Genomic DNA, 19843 nt, shown 5'->3' on the forward strand with positions numbered 1-19843 from the left:
GTGTAATTGTAGGTCCTGAAAGACTCACTGTACTAAATAAATCGGCCTTCTCTGGACACATCTCTTTGGCAACAGAAATAAGGCATTCTTTAGCAAATTCTCCCTCCACGAATGGTCTGCCAGTGCACGCTATTAGCTTGGCAACTTGAAAACTTGCTCGCAGTGATGAAATATTTAGCCGCTTCTGCTTCACAAAAGTATTTTGCTGAGTTGTTAATGTATTTTTCAGTTTTAATATTTTATATTTTCTCACTTCTCCGACCAAACAATCATATTTATCTTTATGTTGAGTTTCATAGTGTCGACGTAAATTGTATTCTTTGAACACAGACACTATATTCTGGCATATCAGACACACATCTCTTTCCTTGTACTGCATGAAAAAGTAATCATAAGTCCACTGTTCTTTGAATATCCTACACTCCGAGTCAATTTTTCTCTTTCTTGACATCATTGTTTCCTAGGGAGTCAAAATTTATATTAGTAAAATACCAATATATATACAGCGCTACAAAAACAATATACCAGCAATAACCTTGCCCACACAGAGACATACAGACTGCACTGCCCATCAATGCAGTCTGATTGAGGGAACTCCGCTTTTACCCCAGGCTCACACTGGTGCGGGTGCCATTAAAAAGTTAATTACACCTGCAGTTTTGTTCACAGATCGCAGTACATCCCCAGCACACAGGAATATCTCTGGGAGTGGAGCCGAGGGGCAAGTGAGGGAGCTGAGGGAGGGAGAGCCAGTCAAGCGCAGCCAGGGGAGGGCTGGCAGCCTTAGGCCTGGGGGGCAAGTCCAGTCAATTGGCCCATTGAACCATTCACCAGCGCAGCCCAATGAGTGTCCACCGCCGCAGCTCAATCAGTGCCCACTGCAGCTCAATCAGTGCTCACCAGCGCAGCCAAATCAGTGCTCGCCACCGCAGCCCAATCAGTGCCCACCACCGCAGCCCAATGAGTGTTCACCAGCGCAGCCCAATTAGTGCTCACCAGCGCAGCCCAATCAGTGCTCACAAGCGCAGCCCAATTAGTGATCATGGGCCGGATAAATGTCCTCGGCGGGCCGCATGTGGCCCGCGGGCCGTAGTTTGAGGACCCCTGCTCTAGACCATCACCTGGAGTCTCTAAGCTTCGAGCATACAGACGCTGAGGCAGACTGGATTGCTTTCAAGACCGTGTTGCATTCTACAGCCCTCCAATCACTTGGTGTTCCCATATATACACATCAAGATTGGTTTGATGAGAACGATGCAGAAATCCAAGCACTCCTTGACGAAAAACATCGCCTGCATAAAGCATATGTGAATGACAGCAGCTCAAGCTTAAAGAAAACTGCCTTCCTCAACATTCGCAGGGTTGTCCAGCGGAGACTCAGAGTCATGCAAGACACCTGGCTGTGCGCAAAAGCTGAGGAGATTCAGTCCTACGCTGACAGTAACAACACCAAGTGCCTCTATGATGCACTCAAGCAGATCTATGGTCTGCAACACTCAGGAACCTCACCTCTCCTGAATGCAGATGGAACAATAACTCCTCACAGAGGACAAAATACTTGCAAGGTGGGCTGAACAGTTCAGCGCAGTCCTCAACCAGCCATCATGCATGAATGAGGAGGATATTGCGAGACTGCCTCAAGTTGAAATAAACCAGTCCCTTGCTGTTCTACTATCCATTGAGGAAATCAGCAGAGCCATAAGCCTCCTCTCATCAGGCAAAGCTCTAGGGTCCGATGCCATTCCAGCAAATATCTACAAGGCTGGAGGGCCTCGCTTAGTCAAGAAACTGACCAAACTCTTCCAGTCTCTGTGGAAATTAGAAGCCGTCCCCCAGGAGTTCAAGGTTGCTTCTATAATCCATCTCTATAAGAGGAAAGGCAATCGGTAGACCTGCGGGCAACCATAGAGGCATCTCCATACTATAAATCGCTGGCAAAATGTTGGCAAGAATCCTTCTGAACCGCCTAATTGTCCACCTAAACCAGGGTATGTTACCTGAAAGTCAGTGTGGTTTCAGAAAAGACCGCGGAACCACTGACATGGTATCTGCTGCCCGGCAATTACAGGAGAAATGCCAGGAACAAAATGTTGATCTCTATATGGCTTTCGTTGATCTAACAAAAGCATTCGACACAGTCAGCCGGGGGGGCCTATGGAAGATCATGGCCACGTATGGGTGTCCAGACAAGTTCATTGGCATCGTGCGCAAACTCCATGGTGGCATGATGGCCAGCGTCAGAGACCAGCAAGAACTCTCTGAGCCATTCCCAATCACAAACGGGGTGAAGCAAGGCTGCGTTTTAGCGCCAACGCTCTTCAGCATGGTGTTTTCTGCCATGCTGCAAGACTCATTCTAGAACCACAACACTGGGATTAGCTTCATCTACCATTTTGACGGTGGGTTATTCAATCTTCGGAGGATGCAAGCCAAATCTAGAGTGGAGGAAGTCACTGTTCGAGAACTTTTATTTGCTGATGACTGTGCTCTGGCTGCTGGCTCAAATAAAGATCTACAGGACAGTATGGACCACTTCCCCTCAGCTTGTAACAACTTCGGCCTAACAATCAGCACAAAGAAGGCTGAAGTCATATACCAACCTGCTCCTGGGAAACCCTACACTGACTGGGAAAAAGTTTTCAGCCGTTGACAAGTTTACTTACCTTGGTAGTACTCTGTCTCGCGCTGTGCACATAGATGATGAAGTTAACATCAGGATTGTCAAGGCCAGTGCAGCCTTTGAACGTCTAAGTGACTCGGTATGGGAAAGGACTGGCATCATGCAGGAGACAAAACTGAAGGTCTACCAGGCTGTTGTCTTACCAACTCTTCTGTATGGGTGCGAAGCCTGGAAAGTCTACCAGCATCATGCCAAGAAATTGAATCATCTCCACTTGAGCTAGCTGAGGAAACTGCTGAGGATCAAGTGGCAAGACAGAATCCCTGACACGGAAGTCCTCAGCAAGGCCAATATCCCCAGCATCCACACCTTGCTTGCGAAGGAACAGTTTAGATGGACTGGCCACGAGACTGCCAAAACAAGTCTTCTTTGGCGAGCTGAAGAATGGCAAGCGAGCAAGATGGCCCCAAAAAGCGCTACAATGACACCCTTAAAGCTTCGTTGACGAGCTTTGGATTCAACCGGAGAAGAAAAATACAGGACGGTGCAGTCCTCTGTGAGAGTAGGAGAAGCTCCTGTGCTATTTTGAAGAGGCAGCAGCGCAAATCTACCAAGGAAGGACTTGTGGCTGCACCTTAGAGCTCTACATACTCCCTGACCTGTCCAGTGTGCCACAGAGAATTCCGTGCTCAGATTGACCTGTTCAGCCATCTGCGCACTGATCAAAACCCAACAAAATGACAAACGTGCCATGGTCATCATCAACTTGATGGACGAACAAGAGAGAGAGAGAGATCTACTCACTCTATAGTAGTATTTACTGACTCTACGGTAGTATGTACTGACTCTACAATCGCAACTTCTGACTCTATAATAGTATCTACTGACTCTACAGTAGTAACTGCACACATGAGGGAACTGCACACATGGGGGGAAAAGAGGACATCAGTGGGGGCGACGGGTGAGGTCGCCTTCCTCTAGTAATTTAAAACGGGGGAGCAGCGATGTGGCTGTCGGCACACTGCACTATGGACCAGCGTGGTGAAGTATGTTCAGACTACCTCCATGACCAACGTGGCGTGGGAAGGCCTTTATGCAGAGGGGGGGGGGGGGGTATAAAAAAAAGAGTGCGGTGAGTCTGTAGAGATGCGTTTTGTCATCGAGTATGCCTGGGGAAGTGCTCCTCAGACTTTTCCCGAGTAGGACGAGGCTTAACAGAAACCCGGCGTGGTAGAGCTGTAATTTCTCACAGCGATAAGATATTGAACTCGAATGTAGAGGGGAGGAGAGGTACTTGGAGTATGGGAGGATTATGGGATTTGCTCGGCATTCACGTCATCTTCGCAGCATTCGATCTACGACGACTTTTAAGAGACACTTTTAAAGCCCCCCCCCCTCTCTCGCCCGGCTATCAAGCGACTAACACTCTGAGCTTGGCTCCGCGCCTGAGAATCACGGTTATTGATGTCTGAAATATAGTTCCGAGTTATAGATTGCATTATTATTACTACTACTACTGTATTAGCTGTTTGGAGAACACTGGGGGCATTTCTATGTATTTCGAGCAACATAAGCCAAGGGCTTACAAATTGATGTTGGGATGCAAACTTGTCCGTCGTTCAAAGGCGGGCCATTGCTATGTTTCAAATAATTGTGGGCTCACATTAGCAGAAAATGTTCCTACACGTTGATAAAAAGCTAAACGTACACCTGTTCTGTTTGTGATTCAGCTTTCATTGGCTGGTGGGACTGGGGCAGATGATGGCTTTCCTGATCATTGCATACATACAGACATCGGCAGCAAAATACGTGGGCTTCATCATTCCCTGCATTTCTCTGCTGCTCGTCTTCGTCACCACGTATCTTGCATGGAACTGCCAGGTCAACAGTCCAGGAATGGGTCAGTGTATCCACTACGTACAGATTCAGTAAGAACTTCTAATCATCATGTTGAGTTTAGTCAATTTAAATCAGGTGACCTTAACCGACAAGTATCATCCATACTGTGGGTTTTTCTAATTCGAGTATTTAACATCTTTTCTCGCATACTCATTAAAAGGCACTGTGCTTCAGTAAACAACACATACTGTTGGCTAGCCTCCAATAAAAAAACAGCAGTGATGCAGCCAAAGAGTACAGCCATATTAAGAATATGATCTGCTTCGCACACCTCTTAAAAATAGCCAAATAATACACTGCGTGTTCTTCATCGACCTTCCTCTTTGGTTCTTTCGGTAAAGTCACGTAGGTATAAAACAAAATTAATTAAATTAAATCACGACGTTTCGAGCGCAACACAAGCGTCCGTCATCAGGTGGGATAACCACAGCAAGAAACAACTGCTGAAGTGGGTAGAAGGACTCCCGTATTACAGGGTGCTCATAACGTCTTCGGACGATTAATAATGACGAGAATGAGAAATTCTACGTTAAAAAACGTATCGAATGTGCTCCTGCTTTATGTGTTATTACCTGACATATGCAGCGGCTGTATATGAATATGCACACACACGGATATATATATATATAAATAAAAACTCGCCAGAGAATTAAATGTTCGGGATATACTTTGGCACCATAGATGCTGAGGCTATGGTGGAGTGTGTCAGATCGTTGTTATGAATGTCGTGTGGACCTCTGTGTGCAGGCGTCGGTTTTAGAGAGTGCTGCGGCATCGTGCAGAACGCGCTGAAGCAGTCCTGGAAATCGAGTTGCAGGCAAATCGGAGGAGCTGTGGGCTCCTCGCTGGACCGAGCCAAGGAGAGCTGTGGTGGCTGCTACGCGGAGGCTCAGGTGGATTGCGTCAAGCTGCTGGTCGCCTTACTGCCCTTGCTCCTCTTACAGATCTTCCACCGCGTCTGCATCTATCAGGCAAGGCCAGCGGTGCCAACGAGTTAAGCGACTGAATCGTATGCATCCTTCGTCATACGTACTTGATTTTGTTTAATTCCTCTTTGCTGCTCAACCATCAGCGCTGTAACGTCACCCATTAAGCAGCGACGCGGTTGAAATCCAGCGGCCGTCCTGATAATTAGTGTAAATGGTCCTAAACTGAGCTATACAGCTCTTTTTCAGAAGCGACCTGGCTATCACAAATGATAGCTCAACGAAGTGGCTCATCATGTGGAAATTTATAGCGGCCAAATATTGTAAACGCGTAATGTTGATTCGGAGAGAGACACCGCAAACTGCAAATAGATAGGCGTCAGGGTCAAGATCGGGATCGAACCCACGACCTCCTGTATACCAGGTAAGGTTGTTTCTGTGTGTGTAATAACCGTAATACTACGCAGTAGTCATTCGCAAGAGTAGCAAATTGGTTGACTGTCGTTATGGTCCAAATTGACAATAAATCAACCGAAATCTACTTTGCAATCATCGCTCCCAACTGCAAAAACCGAGCAGGAATCTCCTACAAAATAGTCTAGAGACTCGGAGAGGAGTTCCTGTGTAAAAAGTGAAACGTAATGGCATTGATTCATCCACCCACTTCCATGACTCGGTCTGCCACACCGCCTGCTTTGTCTCATCCACGCTAAGTTACACCACACAACTTCAGGTCACAACAACACACTCACTACCCACTCACCACCCACCACACTGCAGGTCACCACGCTTCTACCTCTGCTACTCCCGTGCACTGCTCACTCCACTTTGAAATTCCCTCCTCCAATCATTGTCTTTCCCCAATATCTGATCATAATAATTACCAGGCTCAATTCAAGAAATGCATTACATCGTATCCATTTCAACTCGATATTGCTGTTTGTTGCATGACGTTTTGGGTCTTTGGACCTGTGCTCAGGAAAGGTTAAATATATCTATGCGTAGAGAGAGAGACCTCATTATGGAGGGGCCAACCTTCGTTTTGACCAAGTTTGGTGGAAATCCACCAAGTGTGGAAATCCACCAAGTGTGGTGGAAATCCAGAAGGGTTGAGCCGGTTGACGAATTCAATCGGACAGATTTGCTCACTATCCACTGCATCTGAGCTTTTGTAGATTTTTTCGTAACCAGGAAAACGGTTCTCATCATCATTGAATTGATCAACCCTGTTTGTAGGAGAAGAGTTTCTGTGATATACACGGTACGATATTAAGTGTCACGATATGACGAGATTACTTGCATACATTTTGCGATACACAATTGTAATGGATAATGGGGGGGGGGGGGGGGGCAGTGGTGACTCGTTTGCAGGACCGTGAAAAGTTGGCGATGGCTTTTGGCCTGGCATTCATCCAGCAGTGGATTAATCACAGCCGAGGATGTTGATGGCGACCTGCAGTAGTCGTTGTGTTTTTATTAATGAATTGTATTTGTATTCCATTTTAATTTGTTTTAATTCACAATTATTCATTACTCACACGGATTTCTCTACTGTATTGTCTCTGACGATTCCTTCGCGGTTTCCACTGGTGTGTGTATCAGTCCCTCCAGAAAAACGCAATTATGCGATCGCAAGATTCCACGCAAAATCAGCCAAAGTCCGCATATTTATGCGGGGGGCGCGTTTTTTCAAATTCGCCGCACTTTCGCCGCATAAATTGCAGATTTCCGCGCGCAAAATATGCGGGCTTGCATGAGTTCATAATCCCCGCATTTTCGTTGCAAAAAGTCACATATATCTTAGCAGAAAGTTGAAAAATGTTGCGTTTACTTCACACAAGCGCAGCCATTTCCCCTGTTGCCATGGGAACGTTATGAAGTGACGTCACTCATTACGCGATATCATTGAAAAGCTGCAAACCCCGCGATGCCAATGAAACCATGATGAAGAGTTTATGCAACTTTACAGTTGTAACATTGCACTTTTTTGTTAGTAGTATGTAAATTCACATTACTGTAAGACTGTACTGTTACTGTATTGCTTACGTTACTGTGCACTGAAAACACTTATTTTAACAGAAGATGTCTGTTTTGTATAGCTACCTCTGTAAAACAGGAAGCACACATTTTATTTTTAATATTTTATTTATTCATTTTTACAGAAGTTGTAGCATATTCATTTTGTAAAGCTACAGAACTTGTTCGACTCAATGTTTTGTAAGTTTGAGCCATCTGTTTGTTAAGGTCTGAAATAAAACAAGATGAGAACTTAAATATTCCCAGCACTTTCTGTGATGTAGTATGCTTGCTTATCATAGGAAGTAATAAGAAATGACTCTTTACATTAAAGTAGTAGCCTAGTGAATAGGGTGTTGGGGGAATCACTTTTTTTTGTCTTTTTCATCAAACCGCAGTTTTTGCAAGTTCCCACAATTTTTGCAAGTTCCCGCAATTTTTGCAAGTTCCCGCAATTTAATCGCATAAAATTGCATAAATATCCCGCATATTCCATCGCATTTTTTAAGAAAACGTGCCGCATAATCAACGATTTTTGCCCGCAACAATCACCAATAAACTCCGCGTTTTTCTGGAGGGACTGGTGTATACGTGGCAACTGTTTTAAATCATCGCACTTAATTCATTATTTGCAAATACATAGTTAACAAAATAGACCAGACTTTAATAAGAGGACCTTGTGTACGGTATTGTGATAGCACATTGTACAATAGTAACAACGTATATCGAGTTATCTTGATTAACATAAAAGAAAAAGACACCTCCCCTCGTATAGCCTTAACAGACTGTTGGGTCAAGTGCTGTTGGCGAGCACCTATGAAGGCCGGCACGGCACACGTGTGGGTGGGTGGCCAGCACCACGCAGCCGCCTTTGTCTCTCCAGTGGCGATGATTACAGATCACACCAGGTACTCATTTGAGGCTGAGTCAACCTAGGGGAGGCCCAGGACCGAGAGACAGAAATGAGAGACAGAGTTTAATATTGTACGGTGCCTGCTGGTGTGTTAATTGGAAGTGGGTTTTGGAGAGTCTGTTTGAAAAAATGTTTGTTCTCTCTCTAGGTCCCATCTACCTACTATATCCAGGCCATGAATTCCAACCTGAATGTGAGCGGAATCCTGGTTCCCATCGCAGCCATAAATTCTGTGAGCATCGTCCCAACAGTCTTGCTCTCTCCACTGCTCGTGTTTGCAATGAGCACCCTACTCAACATCAGCCTGATCTCCACCACCAGCATAGGTTTGTACAGTGATAAATATTCGAATGTATTACTAAGTATCGGAATATTTTAGTAAATGGGGTACAGTATATTCATAACGAAGCTATTATGTTTAAAACTGCAGTACAATGGGCAAAATGTATACCTTTAGATGATTCAATATTCCAACATTTGAGAAATTATTTCTTGGAAATCGTTGGAACGTGACACTGAAAAGCCCTGAACACTGCGCATGACCTGTAAACATACCACAGATGTAGATTGCTATGTATTTGCATGCACCTTCTGTTCTCCCTCAGCGGTAGGTCAGGCGTGCGCGGCACTCTCCATGCTGTTGGCTGGAGTGATGGAGCTGTACAGACGCAGCTGCAGCCCCACGGAACAGACTCTGTCTGGGAAGGTGTTCCCCATCTCCTCCATGCCGTGCTACCTGCTCCTGCCCCAGTATCTGCTTCTGGGCATGGCTGACGCTCTTGCCGCACCTGCCAGTGAGTGCAACCGCGACTCCTCTCGCAGCCACGGCGTAATACCTGGCCTAGTTGAGTGGCGCTGATTGAACTACAGTACCGGCAGACCTCGCTTTGCGCTCGAGATGCGTTCCTTCAGAAGTGAGCGCTAATCGAATCGGTTATTATACCATTGTATATATGGGGATAGGTTCCCAATAGCGTAATATATTTTCGTATTAGCAACATATGAGGGCTTCATTTGGGTAGTGGTAATAGCGCTAATAATCGTGACCACGAATGGTGACAATCGAATCGCGAGGGGTGGGGTCTGGTTGGCTCAGCGTACATCGCTCTCATCTTGGCTAAACGAATAATGGGGACAGGAACGTTTTTATGTTTAGATTTTGTTCACGTTTGTTTAAAAAAATGTTCTTCAGGACGAAGAGCGCTATGACGAATCAGCATTCTACGGAGTCGCACTAAGCGAGGTCTGCCTGTATTCACTAAACTTCACAACTGAATGTCATCTTTGGAAATATTAGTTTTATAAAGCAGAAAGCCATACCAAAGTAGTTTTCTCGTTGTTAGAACTATCATTCGGTAGTAGAAGTTACATTATATCTACTTATTAAAAGATCTATCGTGCATTTCTCTGCCCTTATTTCCCCTTATCTCAGGGCAATTATTGAAAGCAGACCAGGATAACGTTATAAGGCTGATGGAAACAGGTTGGGAGAAGGTTTTGGAAAACTGAACTTAACAATTAAAAGCAACACATAATTGCGCCTAAACAAGGACGCCTTTCCAATGAGTGTTAAAATGACCTGCTATGACGTAAGGATCCGAAATGTTGGACGTTGACATGGAAATTGGAACAAAGACCTGAACAGTGCGCAAAGCATGGAGAGGTATGTGCATGCTTGGATTTATGCCCAGAGCAGGGAGAGGAAACGTGCGGATCACAAAAGATATGCAGGTTATAGACATAGAATCGACCGTGAGGACAGGTAAGCAGGGGCATGGGCAGGACACGGCCATCTCGATGGTGGAGACGAACGAGACATTGGAAGACCAACGAACACAACCCGGAGGGTGTCCAGTGTGGAGATGGAGTGATGAGGCCAGGTCACGTGCCTGAGCTGGATGTGTTGTTGCATCTCATGACTGTGAGAGATGGCGATGGACTGGGGGAGGGGGTCTTATGACGATTACGTTCACAAAGTGTTAAAACACCTGGTACACATGTTTTACGATTTAAATTCCATGCGGTACAATATTAATCAGGTTTTTATACTACATTTTTTTCCCACCAATCATTAACTAAAAACACATTCTATTTTAATGGAAAGATGCTCCAATTCCCTAAGTCGGGGTTCTCGGAACAAAGCGCGTCCACCCATGAGTCATTGCGCCCCCCTCTCTGTTCTACAGCTGCCGCCACTCGCCCTGTATCCACATCCCCACCCCCGCAATCTGCGGGTGATGCATGTGCACGAACCGTGTCCGCCTGGATAACGGAAGTTTCTATACCTGCATTTAGAACCTGAATAAAGGGTTCTTGGTCCCTCGCGACCAAAGTATGTGCTCCCACCAAAGTCAACCCCCGGTACACCTTGTTTGAGGGGACTAATAATATTCCATCAGCGGTCGCCTCCCGCCCCAGCTGCTTATACAGTCGCAGGGAAACTAACATTTGGGCCCCAGGGAGAATTTTAACAGTTCTCGTCACGAGGGCTTGAACGGTGGCATAACCTGTGAAAAACCCCGTAGGGGAGGACAGGAACACCATCCGCCGGCCTGATGGTAGTTCAATACAGCCCTGATCAATGAGTATTTTCAAGTGCATCTTAACCAAAAAATCAGTGCCCAATAGGCAGGGTACAGCAAGAGATCTAGAGACAGAGTACAGGCCCTGTCATGTGGATGCCACCAACACACACGTCCACCGAAACCTGACTGATAATGCCCAGAGACCCCCCCGTTTGCCGCTAAACATGGAACCGCAACGGGATGCAGCGAACACGAAAAGGGTGGAAGGATGCTAAAAAAACATTTCTGAAATCATGGTGGTGGACGCACCAGTGTCAATCAATATCCACACCTTGAAATGTGCCAATGACAGCCGATGAAGCCGCCGCTGCGGCGATCATGCGGTGACCCAGTGCCAACCACTGGCAATTCCCCTGTGGCCACCCGTCGTTCCACACAAATGGTTTACACAGTCCGCGACCCGACCCGACTGTTTGACCTGTGAAATGGGCACGGCGCCCGAACGAGATGGGTGAAGTGGATGCAAGGACCGGGTGTGTGGTGCGTCGCGACTCGCCTGTGGGCCTGACGGAGTGAGTGGGATTATGACGCCTTGCGTGGTCTTTCCCATTCAGCGTGGCAGCCCCTGGAGATGTGGCCCGGAAGGCCGCATCTGTAGCAGAAGGTGGGCCCGCTCAAACGCCGGGAGAAAGTCCCACTCCTTGGGTCTTGCAGCCGTCTCTGACCATCGTTGCTTGTGCACCACTTGTCGCCGTCGAGCGATGCACAGATCTGCGATGGCTGAATGTCTTCGGGTGCCTCCATCATTGTGAGCAAACTGGTGCACGCCACCACCTCCACCCGCCGTTGCATGTTAAGGTGAGTTTGTAGGCACCGCGCGATTTGTAGTGAAGACAGTCCGTCGTCCTCTGTGGCAGGAAGAGTGACCTTGAGGTCCCATGTCAACCCCAACAACCACTCGAGGACCAAGGAATCCAAGCCGTCCGCATCCATCCTCGGGTAGGCAGCCTGTGCCAGTACTATAAGTGAGCTGCAGAAGGCAAGGGGCATCTCGGCCTCCCCCCCGCCATTGTGCAGCAAACTTATGCTGCACATTAGATGGTGGGTCCAAAATACCCGCCATCTGCCCTAGTGCCTGTTGGAGCGTCTCACGATCTTTTGGTGGGATGGCTGTGAAAGCACCCACAGCGCCGTCGTCGAGGGTAGTCGGCAACGCTCTTAATGCCTCGGCGTCCGTCCACCCTGCTAAATTGCAGGTAGCCGTGAACCGGCGGTAGAATGCCGCCCAATCCCCCCCTGCAATGGTGAACTCTTTGAAGCAGGGAAGGGTCTTTATCAACACTGGCCCCTGCGTGTTGTTTTGGAGAGAGGTTCGTTGGATGAACCACACCGTCCCGCGTGGTCGTCTCCAGCGCGTCCGCTGAAATGGCGGCGGTGCACATGGGCTGCGACCCCGCTGTCTCCCCTACGTCTCCCAAAATGGCAGCTACGAGCGTGGGCTAGGCGATCATGGATTCCCGCTCGAGGGAAATGGCGGCATCCTGGTCGTCTCCCCGCAGCACTGGCCCGCCGCCCCCTTCCAGCGGCTCCTCTAGCCCCATCTCGGCTGCCAGCGCGGTAGCGGCCGTCAATAAGTCAGTGAGGTGGGCACCCCGTGATCGGCAGATCTTTCGGGCAATGATGGTGCCGCGAGGTCGGGCTCCTCACACTGTTCCGCCAACTGGGCTCCTGCGTACATCATCTCCGGGATTACAACACCCGGGTCTGTTTGGGAAATCAACCCCTCGTCTTCTTCGTCATCCGAAGATGTCTTGGTAAGCTGTCTTCTTCTCGTGAACATTTCTCTATATTAGGTTACCACCTAGAGATAAGTTTCGCACTTTCTGACACCAGATGTAGTGGGTTCTAATCAGGCACACACCAAGATTTGGAGGCCACACGTTTATTCACTAACACAACCAACACTGCTCAAAGTTCCAAGGTTAACTAAATACATTCTGGGTAATGATGTACATTACGGGTGAGCTACGTAAGGTGGTGGCCACTATTCCTAACCACCTAACCACTTGAATGGAATCACTATATGGTTGACCCAGAGCAGCCGACACGCCGTCGGGTCGTCACGTGTGGAGACTGAAGTGCAAGGATCGAAGAAGGCGCTTCATTCCCGTGTTGAACAGCCACGCTCCCTCTCGGGACTCGGCTTATATCTCCTGTGACAATACCGGTCTCCGTCCCTGGTCACGCCCCCTTCCTGATCCTTTATGGAGGCTCTGGGTCCACATCACGTGGCCCCCTCACCTCCTCCTGGGGGTCCCCGTGCCCCTTCGTCCAGTCACGTGCTCTCACGGGTTCACCCAGACTGTCATGTCCTGACCCGTCCTCCATGACATTCGGAATCTGCCCTCTAGTGAGCCCCTAGGTATAGTACACCTACTGGAGCCATAGAACGGCTCATTTATGTTGTTACACATATGTAAAGTCATATCAAATCACAAATTATACAATTTAATGAGGAAGAATTCAAAATAATTGAGGAAAGTAAGTACAAGATATATTTATGCAGAAAAAAATATGAAATGAAACAATAAAATAAGTTATGTAATAGGTGCCTATAGTTCATAGGAACATCAATATTGACAGAGGGTTTATTTTCTCGCATTGCCATTGGAGGCGACGTGGCTCGAGGTGGTGGAGAGGGGAGCGGCGGAGGCACACACGGTGGGCGAATCACAACAATCAATGATTCCGCGCAGTCACGCTGTGTTACTACGCAGCTCAAAGTAGTCCTTCCGCCACACCAGAGCCACGCAGCACAAAAACACAACTTGGAAGCGAACGGCCGAGCAACTAGCAAGCGATATTAATAATAATGAATTTTTTTTGTCCACGACGTGAAACTGATGGACGACTTAAACTTGTAATAAATGCCCCCTATTTTCCAACGACGTTAAACCGATCATTGCTGGTATCTGGAAAACGACTCAGACAAGCGTGTAGTCATGCGGACGTCAATAACTCGTATGTCGGTTGCTGTTCATCACAAGTCAGTCTGTTACGCTTGCCTTGTCACGAATAAATATAATCACAATAACGTATTTATACTGAAGGAATCCGATGATGTGTAGATATCTTTTTCACAGATGTCCAGTATAATACAGGCAGCAGGGACGTGGAGTGGCTCCGCTGTGTAACTTGGGCAGTGATATGTGTCAGAATTCAAAGCCGATGAATAATCACAACTCAATCAGCCATCCACCACACTCCAGACCACAACAACACACTCAGCCACCCACCCACCCACTCACCACACTGTAGGTCACCATGCTTCTCTTTCTGTCTCTTTCCGAGCACTGCTCCACTTTTGAATTCCGTCCCATCGTCTTTTCCCCCCAAACTCGTGTAATAAGTGTGACCATTTCAGCAAACGTGTTGACTTGCTATCCATTACAATTCTGGCGGCCGGACAACATTTTGGGCCTGTGCTCGTCAACTGTGTAAAAAAGAACGCTCTATACAATAAAACATCTGCTTATTACCTATTATTAGAACTGAGTCAGAGCTCACTAGTCAACTGAGCTCCGACCGGGCACGTCCATGCCCGGCAGGTGGATTTTTTGTATCTCTTTTAATTGGGAGAAATAATGATATTGTTTAAACGTGTCCCGCACCACAACGTGTTTGCTCAACCTCGTACAAAGAGAAAACAATGCAAAGGAGCGAGGAAGCACAGCCATGTAGGAAGGCAGCCATGCGGTGAGCCGGCGCCAGAGATTGCCTAAGCTCTCTGGTCCTCTATGTATTAAGGTGATATTGGTAATGAATGAGGGTTTGTTTACATGTGGGAAGAAACCGGAGTAATTGCACAAAACCCACATGGGCAAAATGGAAACACGATATCCCATAGAGACAGAACAGGTGGAGTCGAACAATTGCTGTACCGCCTTCTCCTTGCGAGACATGCTAAAAAGCAGTGGTTCCTATCCTGGGGTGCACTCACCCCCTGGGGGTGGGAGATGGATGCCCTTGTGGGGGCTGGCGTTCACCCCACCGCCCTCGCCGGGCAGGGGGGGCGCGATGTCCGACCCTTCCACTCCCTCCTCCATTCCCTCCTCCACCACGTCGATCGGCCCCCGCTGGGCCCCCGCCGACCAGGTGATCGCCCCCCCCCCCCCCTGCATTAGCGCCCCCTCTGAGGGACACAGCTAAATCGCTGGCTCACCGCCGGATGGGGTTATTCCACACACGCACACACACCAACGCTAATGCTACAGCAGCGGCAAGCACACGCGCGCCCCTGCCAGCGATCAGATTCTAATATGTGCCCGTACTAAGACTGATGCTAAAAGCCTGCGCGAATACGCGCGTGCGCCTGCGGGCAGTTATATCCTAATCCACTCCCGCACAAAGAGTAGCACTACAGTGGCTGTGTGAATACCCGCACGCCGGTGGGGGGTTATACGCTACTCTACACCTGTACTAAGATCCACTCTAAAGCAGCTGTGCAAACGCGCGTGCCGGCGGACAGTCGCTCCACGCACACTCAAATCACAAACACTGCGCCGATGTTCTGTGCTAACGTTTTTATTCGTGGCGCAAAACTCTGCACTGCCCAGAGGGAATATTCTGCAAGCAGAGCCTATCCTATTACTACCCAAATCTCCAGATACTCACACGCCGTATTACGTACCTCATGGCCGCACTTGCAACGTCGCACGGACACTGTGAGAGTCGGAGGGACAGAGATGAGAGAGGACTTTACCTATCGCTGTCTCATAGCTGCACTTGCTGGCGTCACACGAATGCTGCGAGTGGCTCGAGGAGGCAGGACAGCAGGGAGTCGGTCTGGGAGGCCAAACAGTCAGAGATGAGAGAACTGACCTGAACCGTTTCTGGCTCCCCTTTTTATTCCACTTTATAAAAAAAAAAACATCCGGGCTTACGTTATCCTGCGTAGCCAATTGTGCGCCTACCTGTGATTTTCAAACGTTTTTTTACCCTTACATGGAGCGTTACAATACGTTATGTCATAAGTGACTCATTGCGGCTGGCCTGGTGAACCTTTGTGCGCCCATACAATTTTAAGCCAATTTATGGGCGCCGCAATGTGATTTTTCCTGGGAGGGTCGGCCAATCTCCTGGCACCGGGAAACCGCGGGACTTCCCACCTAGGGGCCCTTCGGATGAAAACCCGTTGTGCCAGGCGATCCCCCACCGGGACACTACGTGTGTGTGTGCTGCGTGTGTGCTTGTGCTCGGGGGGGGGGGGTTAGGGGGGAATCGCGGCGATTGCGGAGTTGCTCCACGGTTGTGGCACCACACCGTTCCTGGGGGTGCGAGACATGGGCAGATTTTTTAAACTGAAAAAACAATTACTTTGCTTCATCAAACCTACGTAATTTTTAACATTCAAAAAAATTACGATTGAGAACCAAAGCGGTGTGGGCTGCAGTAAAGGTTAAGAACCAGTGCTATAGACATTTCCTCGACGCCCACGAGAAGGGCGTTTCACAAAATGTTATGCGATGCATCAACCCACGCCTTCACACGGATGAATTACAGACGTGAGTCACTACCACTAGGAATGAATTATATTTTTTCACTGACAATGTTGTTTATATTACCGATGAAGAGCTGCAGCCTGCCCTTTACCTACGTCTCATGCTATACATTGTTTGCATAGGCTTTCAGGACCAATATTATGATTCATAATTCGTTTATTTTGGATCCGAGCGTATATGTATAATGGCATTTTTGTAACTATGTCCCTGAACCTCTGAACAGGGCTAATGAAGTCAAGTTGTCACATGGGCAAATATGTCAACCAAAAGCTCATTTGAGCTTTTTTCTTAAAAGCTGAGTTGGGCTTTTTGCATGCTCTAAGTGTTTTGACCCCAACTATAAAGTGTTCTGATATTTGCATTGTCTTTATACTGTTCGCCTTTTGGCGTTCTCTGGTCTAACATTGGTGAGACAAGGCGACAAAGACGGCTGTCTCTGGTGTATGCCAATCAGTTTCAAAGACAGTGCATATATTATCAGAGCATGATTTATTTGCATGTTTTGCCGCACATATGTGTGGTTAATGCAGACTTACAAAAGGTATCTGTTGTTAGAACATCTTAACACCAGTCTTTTTGCCAGAAAGGATAAAAATCTATTCTTAATATTTATTATTTCGGTATTTCTAATTAACCAAATCAATTGCCATATTTGTCCACAACTTGATTTGATTAGCTCTGTTGGTTGGTGAAAGGCTAAAGTTACAAAATCGACATCACAAGAAACTAAATTAGCACATACCCTTCAAAAATATATTGAGAACACTCGAGGGTGACAGAGCATCATTCTTGCAGTCTGCAAGAACTGGATTTCAACTTTTTAAATCAGTTAAGATTGCTGGCTGCCTGCCAGGTGTTGACCCTTTCCATGGCAAAGCTGTTCTGCAAAACCCAATCGCACAGCTTGTGTTAACATCAATCCGTAAGCCGCTGTACACGTAAGTGCTGTCTACACGGTCTGAAGCATATTTGTGTTATTGGTGGATGGAATCTTAATACATTATGTGAATGTGTACATCTACAGCCATTGTGTCATCCCACTTCTGGATGAGGGCTTCTCCACTCCTGTGCAGGTCGTGGGGTCGGGGTTATTTGACCATACTTCACCATACTGGTCAGTGTACATTGGTGAATGTGGGGAACATGAAAGTGAAACAATGGATGTTTCTGCCCTGCCCTTCACTGTCTACCACATAACCTCACAACTCTATGAAACTTTGGTGGCCAAAGCTACGAGTTGGGGCCCCCTTGACCACCACCATGAAATATGTTTTCAACAACAGTGTAAAATAACAAAAAACGTATGTAATGATGTGATTAGGCAAGAGGAGCCACGATATATAATAGCCTAGGTGGGACCGTGGGAGACAAATACAATGTTGGGGCCTCACCTGACCGATTGCCGTCCACCCCACTGAGCTTAAAATGTCGTCCCGACACCACTGCTGTGCTGCCATGCTGATCAGGCTAATTAGCTCTGACAACTATTCATTTCATGTCCCTTGAACGTGTGTAGTGCTACTCTCTGAGGCGCCATCGGTTGGCACCCGGGAACGTCCTCCCTTGCCTGCCTCCTCTCTTGTGGATAACCCTCGAGCCCCTGGTCATCTCGTTGACCTGCTGAATATATTAATGTGGGTCATTGCAAGTGGCCCAGGTTCACCTCCTGAGTGAAAAAAGAGACAATTTCTTGGGTGGATTTGAATCGATTACAATTTAGGTCACTGCTGTGGAGTTCCTTCTGCCAGCAGTGATGTGATCAAGCAATTTCAGGGCTTCACCTTTTACCTTCGTCGTGTTTTTACGATATTGGACCGTAACAGCAGTACAAGCACAATACAGATCTACAAACCTGTCCGTATCTCCAGTTGTCTGTTCAGACTGAGAGTCGGAAGTTCAACTGCCACGCAATAGATGGCGGTGGTGGCAGAACATGAGAACCAGTCAGTGGCATCTACATCTACAGGAGATGATACAACTTTTAAAGCCATTCCCCGTGTTTAGTGTACAAGCCATAATACTCTTTGGTTCTTTCGGTAAAGTCACGTAGGTATAAAAAAAAAATCACGACGTTTTGATCGCAACACAAGCGGTCATCCTCAGGCGGAAAAAAATAATCCAGTTGTAGAACTGCTGAACTAGTGAGAGAGCATACATGTGTAATACACATGTTTGGAATCGACAGGAGTAAAGTTGGATTTACGAACAGACCTCTGGAACCCAACTCGTTCGTAAGTAGAGGAGTCCCTGTATATATCACATCAACCTGCAGTGTAAGAACCAAATGCACAGGCATTTGTAAACACACCGGGCCCAAATTGCCATGCGATCTCATTGGCCCATTTGGGGCTGGGTCTAAAAAATAAATGGGCCGGTGAGGAAGACTCTTTGGGGCTGTCAAATAAGGTGGGAATTCAATGCCAACCGAGAGCGTAAATGAGCAATTAAGCGTACACAGAGGTAATAAAATATTTGAAGAAAAAAAAATGTAATATATTTTAATTACTCTGATCACATTTGCAATTTCCCCACACAGACCGACCCACCGGCCCTTGGAATGGACCGGCCCACCGGGGCATTTGCTCAGACAGCTGCCCTATGGCCAGTCCGGGCCTGGATATAGGGCTCATGGGCAAATCGGTGCTGTGATGTTATCCCATTGACAGCTATGTATTTGTGCTGCAGCTTACCGGGTGCTGTGTCGACTGGCCCCGCACGGCGGCCAGGCCTTGGCCAAGAACGTCTTGGGTTTGTGCAACGGGGCAGCTGGCATCCTGGGCACAATCCTCGTGCAAGCTGTGCACCACCTGTCGTCCGGTACGCATCACATCCATTGTCAGAACACGTCCCGTAAATGCAAAGCTGGTAATTGCACAATTTTTGAACTTTTGCTGCTCGCTACATATAGGTTAAGGTGGTGATGGTGGTATATAAGTTATTTTTCTAATATATATGCTTTAACAAGTGTCATTTTCTCTTTACAATTGTACGATGTTTCCAAAAGGAACACTCTACCCTGACGATCTCCAACACGGGTACCTGGAAGGGTATTTCTTTCTCCTGGCCTTCTTCATGTGCATCAACATCTATGCCCTATGCATATACACACAGAGGTATGGTGTATGTTTAATACCTCCATATATATGTATAGGAATATTTAAATGTATATTCAAATATGTAATAAATATGCCATGGCGTAGTTCAGAAACATGGTCACTCACGAAGATGTTGAACAAAAACTGAAAGGTAAGTAAAAAAGCAACGCTTGGAATTACATTGAGAGATAAAGACGTGGACGAGAAAATGTACACAGGCGAAAAGTCATCGCCTCTTCATCCTCTATACAGGAGGGGGCGCTCTTCACAACAAGCTCTGCCCTGATA

General features: G+C 47.3%; 1 protein-coding gene across 1 annotated transcript in view; it reads left to right on the top strand.

Annotated features, from left to right (window-relative positions):
* SLC15A5 (solute carrier family 15 member 5) overlaps positions 1-19843 on the top strand; it is a 37193-nt gene that overhangs the window by 4440 nt on the left and 12910 nt on the right. Inside the window, exons 3-7 of the mRNA XM_078859372.1 lie at positions 4351-4520; positions 5267-5490; positions 8523-8700; positions 8980-9168; positions 19146-19277. Of these exons, the coding sequence (XP_078715498.1) occupies positions 4351-4520; positions 5267-5490; positions 8523-8700; positions 8980-9168; positions 19146-19277 (893 nt within the window). The remainder of the gene's footprint in view (positions 1-4350; positions 4521-5266; positions 5491-8522; positions 8701-8979; positions 9169-19145; positions 19278-19843) is intronic.

The sequence above is a fragment of the Lampetra fluviatilis genome, chromosome 8 (genome assembly GCF_964198595.1).
Source record: "Lampetra fluviatilis chromosome 8, kcLamFluv1.1, whole genome shotgun sequence".
Classification (NCBI taxonomy): domain Eukaryota; kingdom Metazoa; phylum Chordata; class Hyperoartia; order Petromyzontiformes; family Petromyzontidae; genus Lampetra; species Lampetra fluviatilis.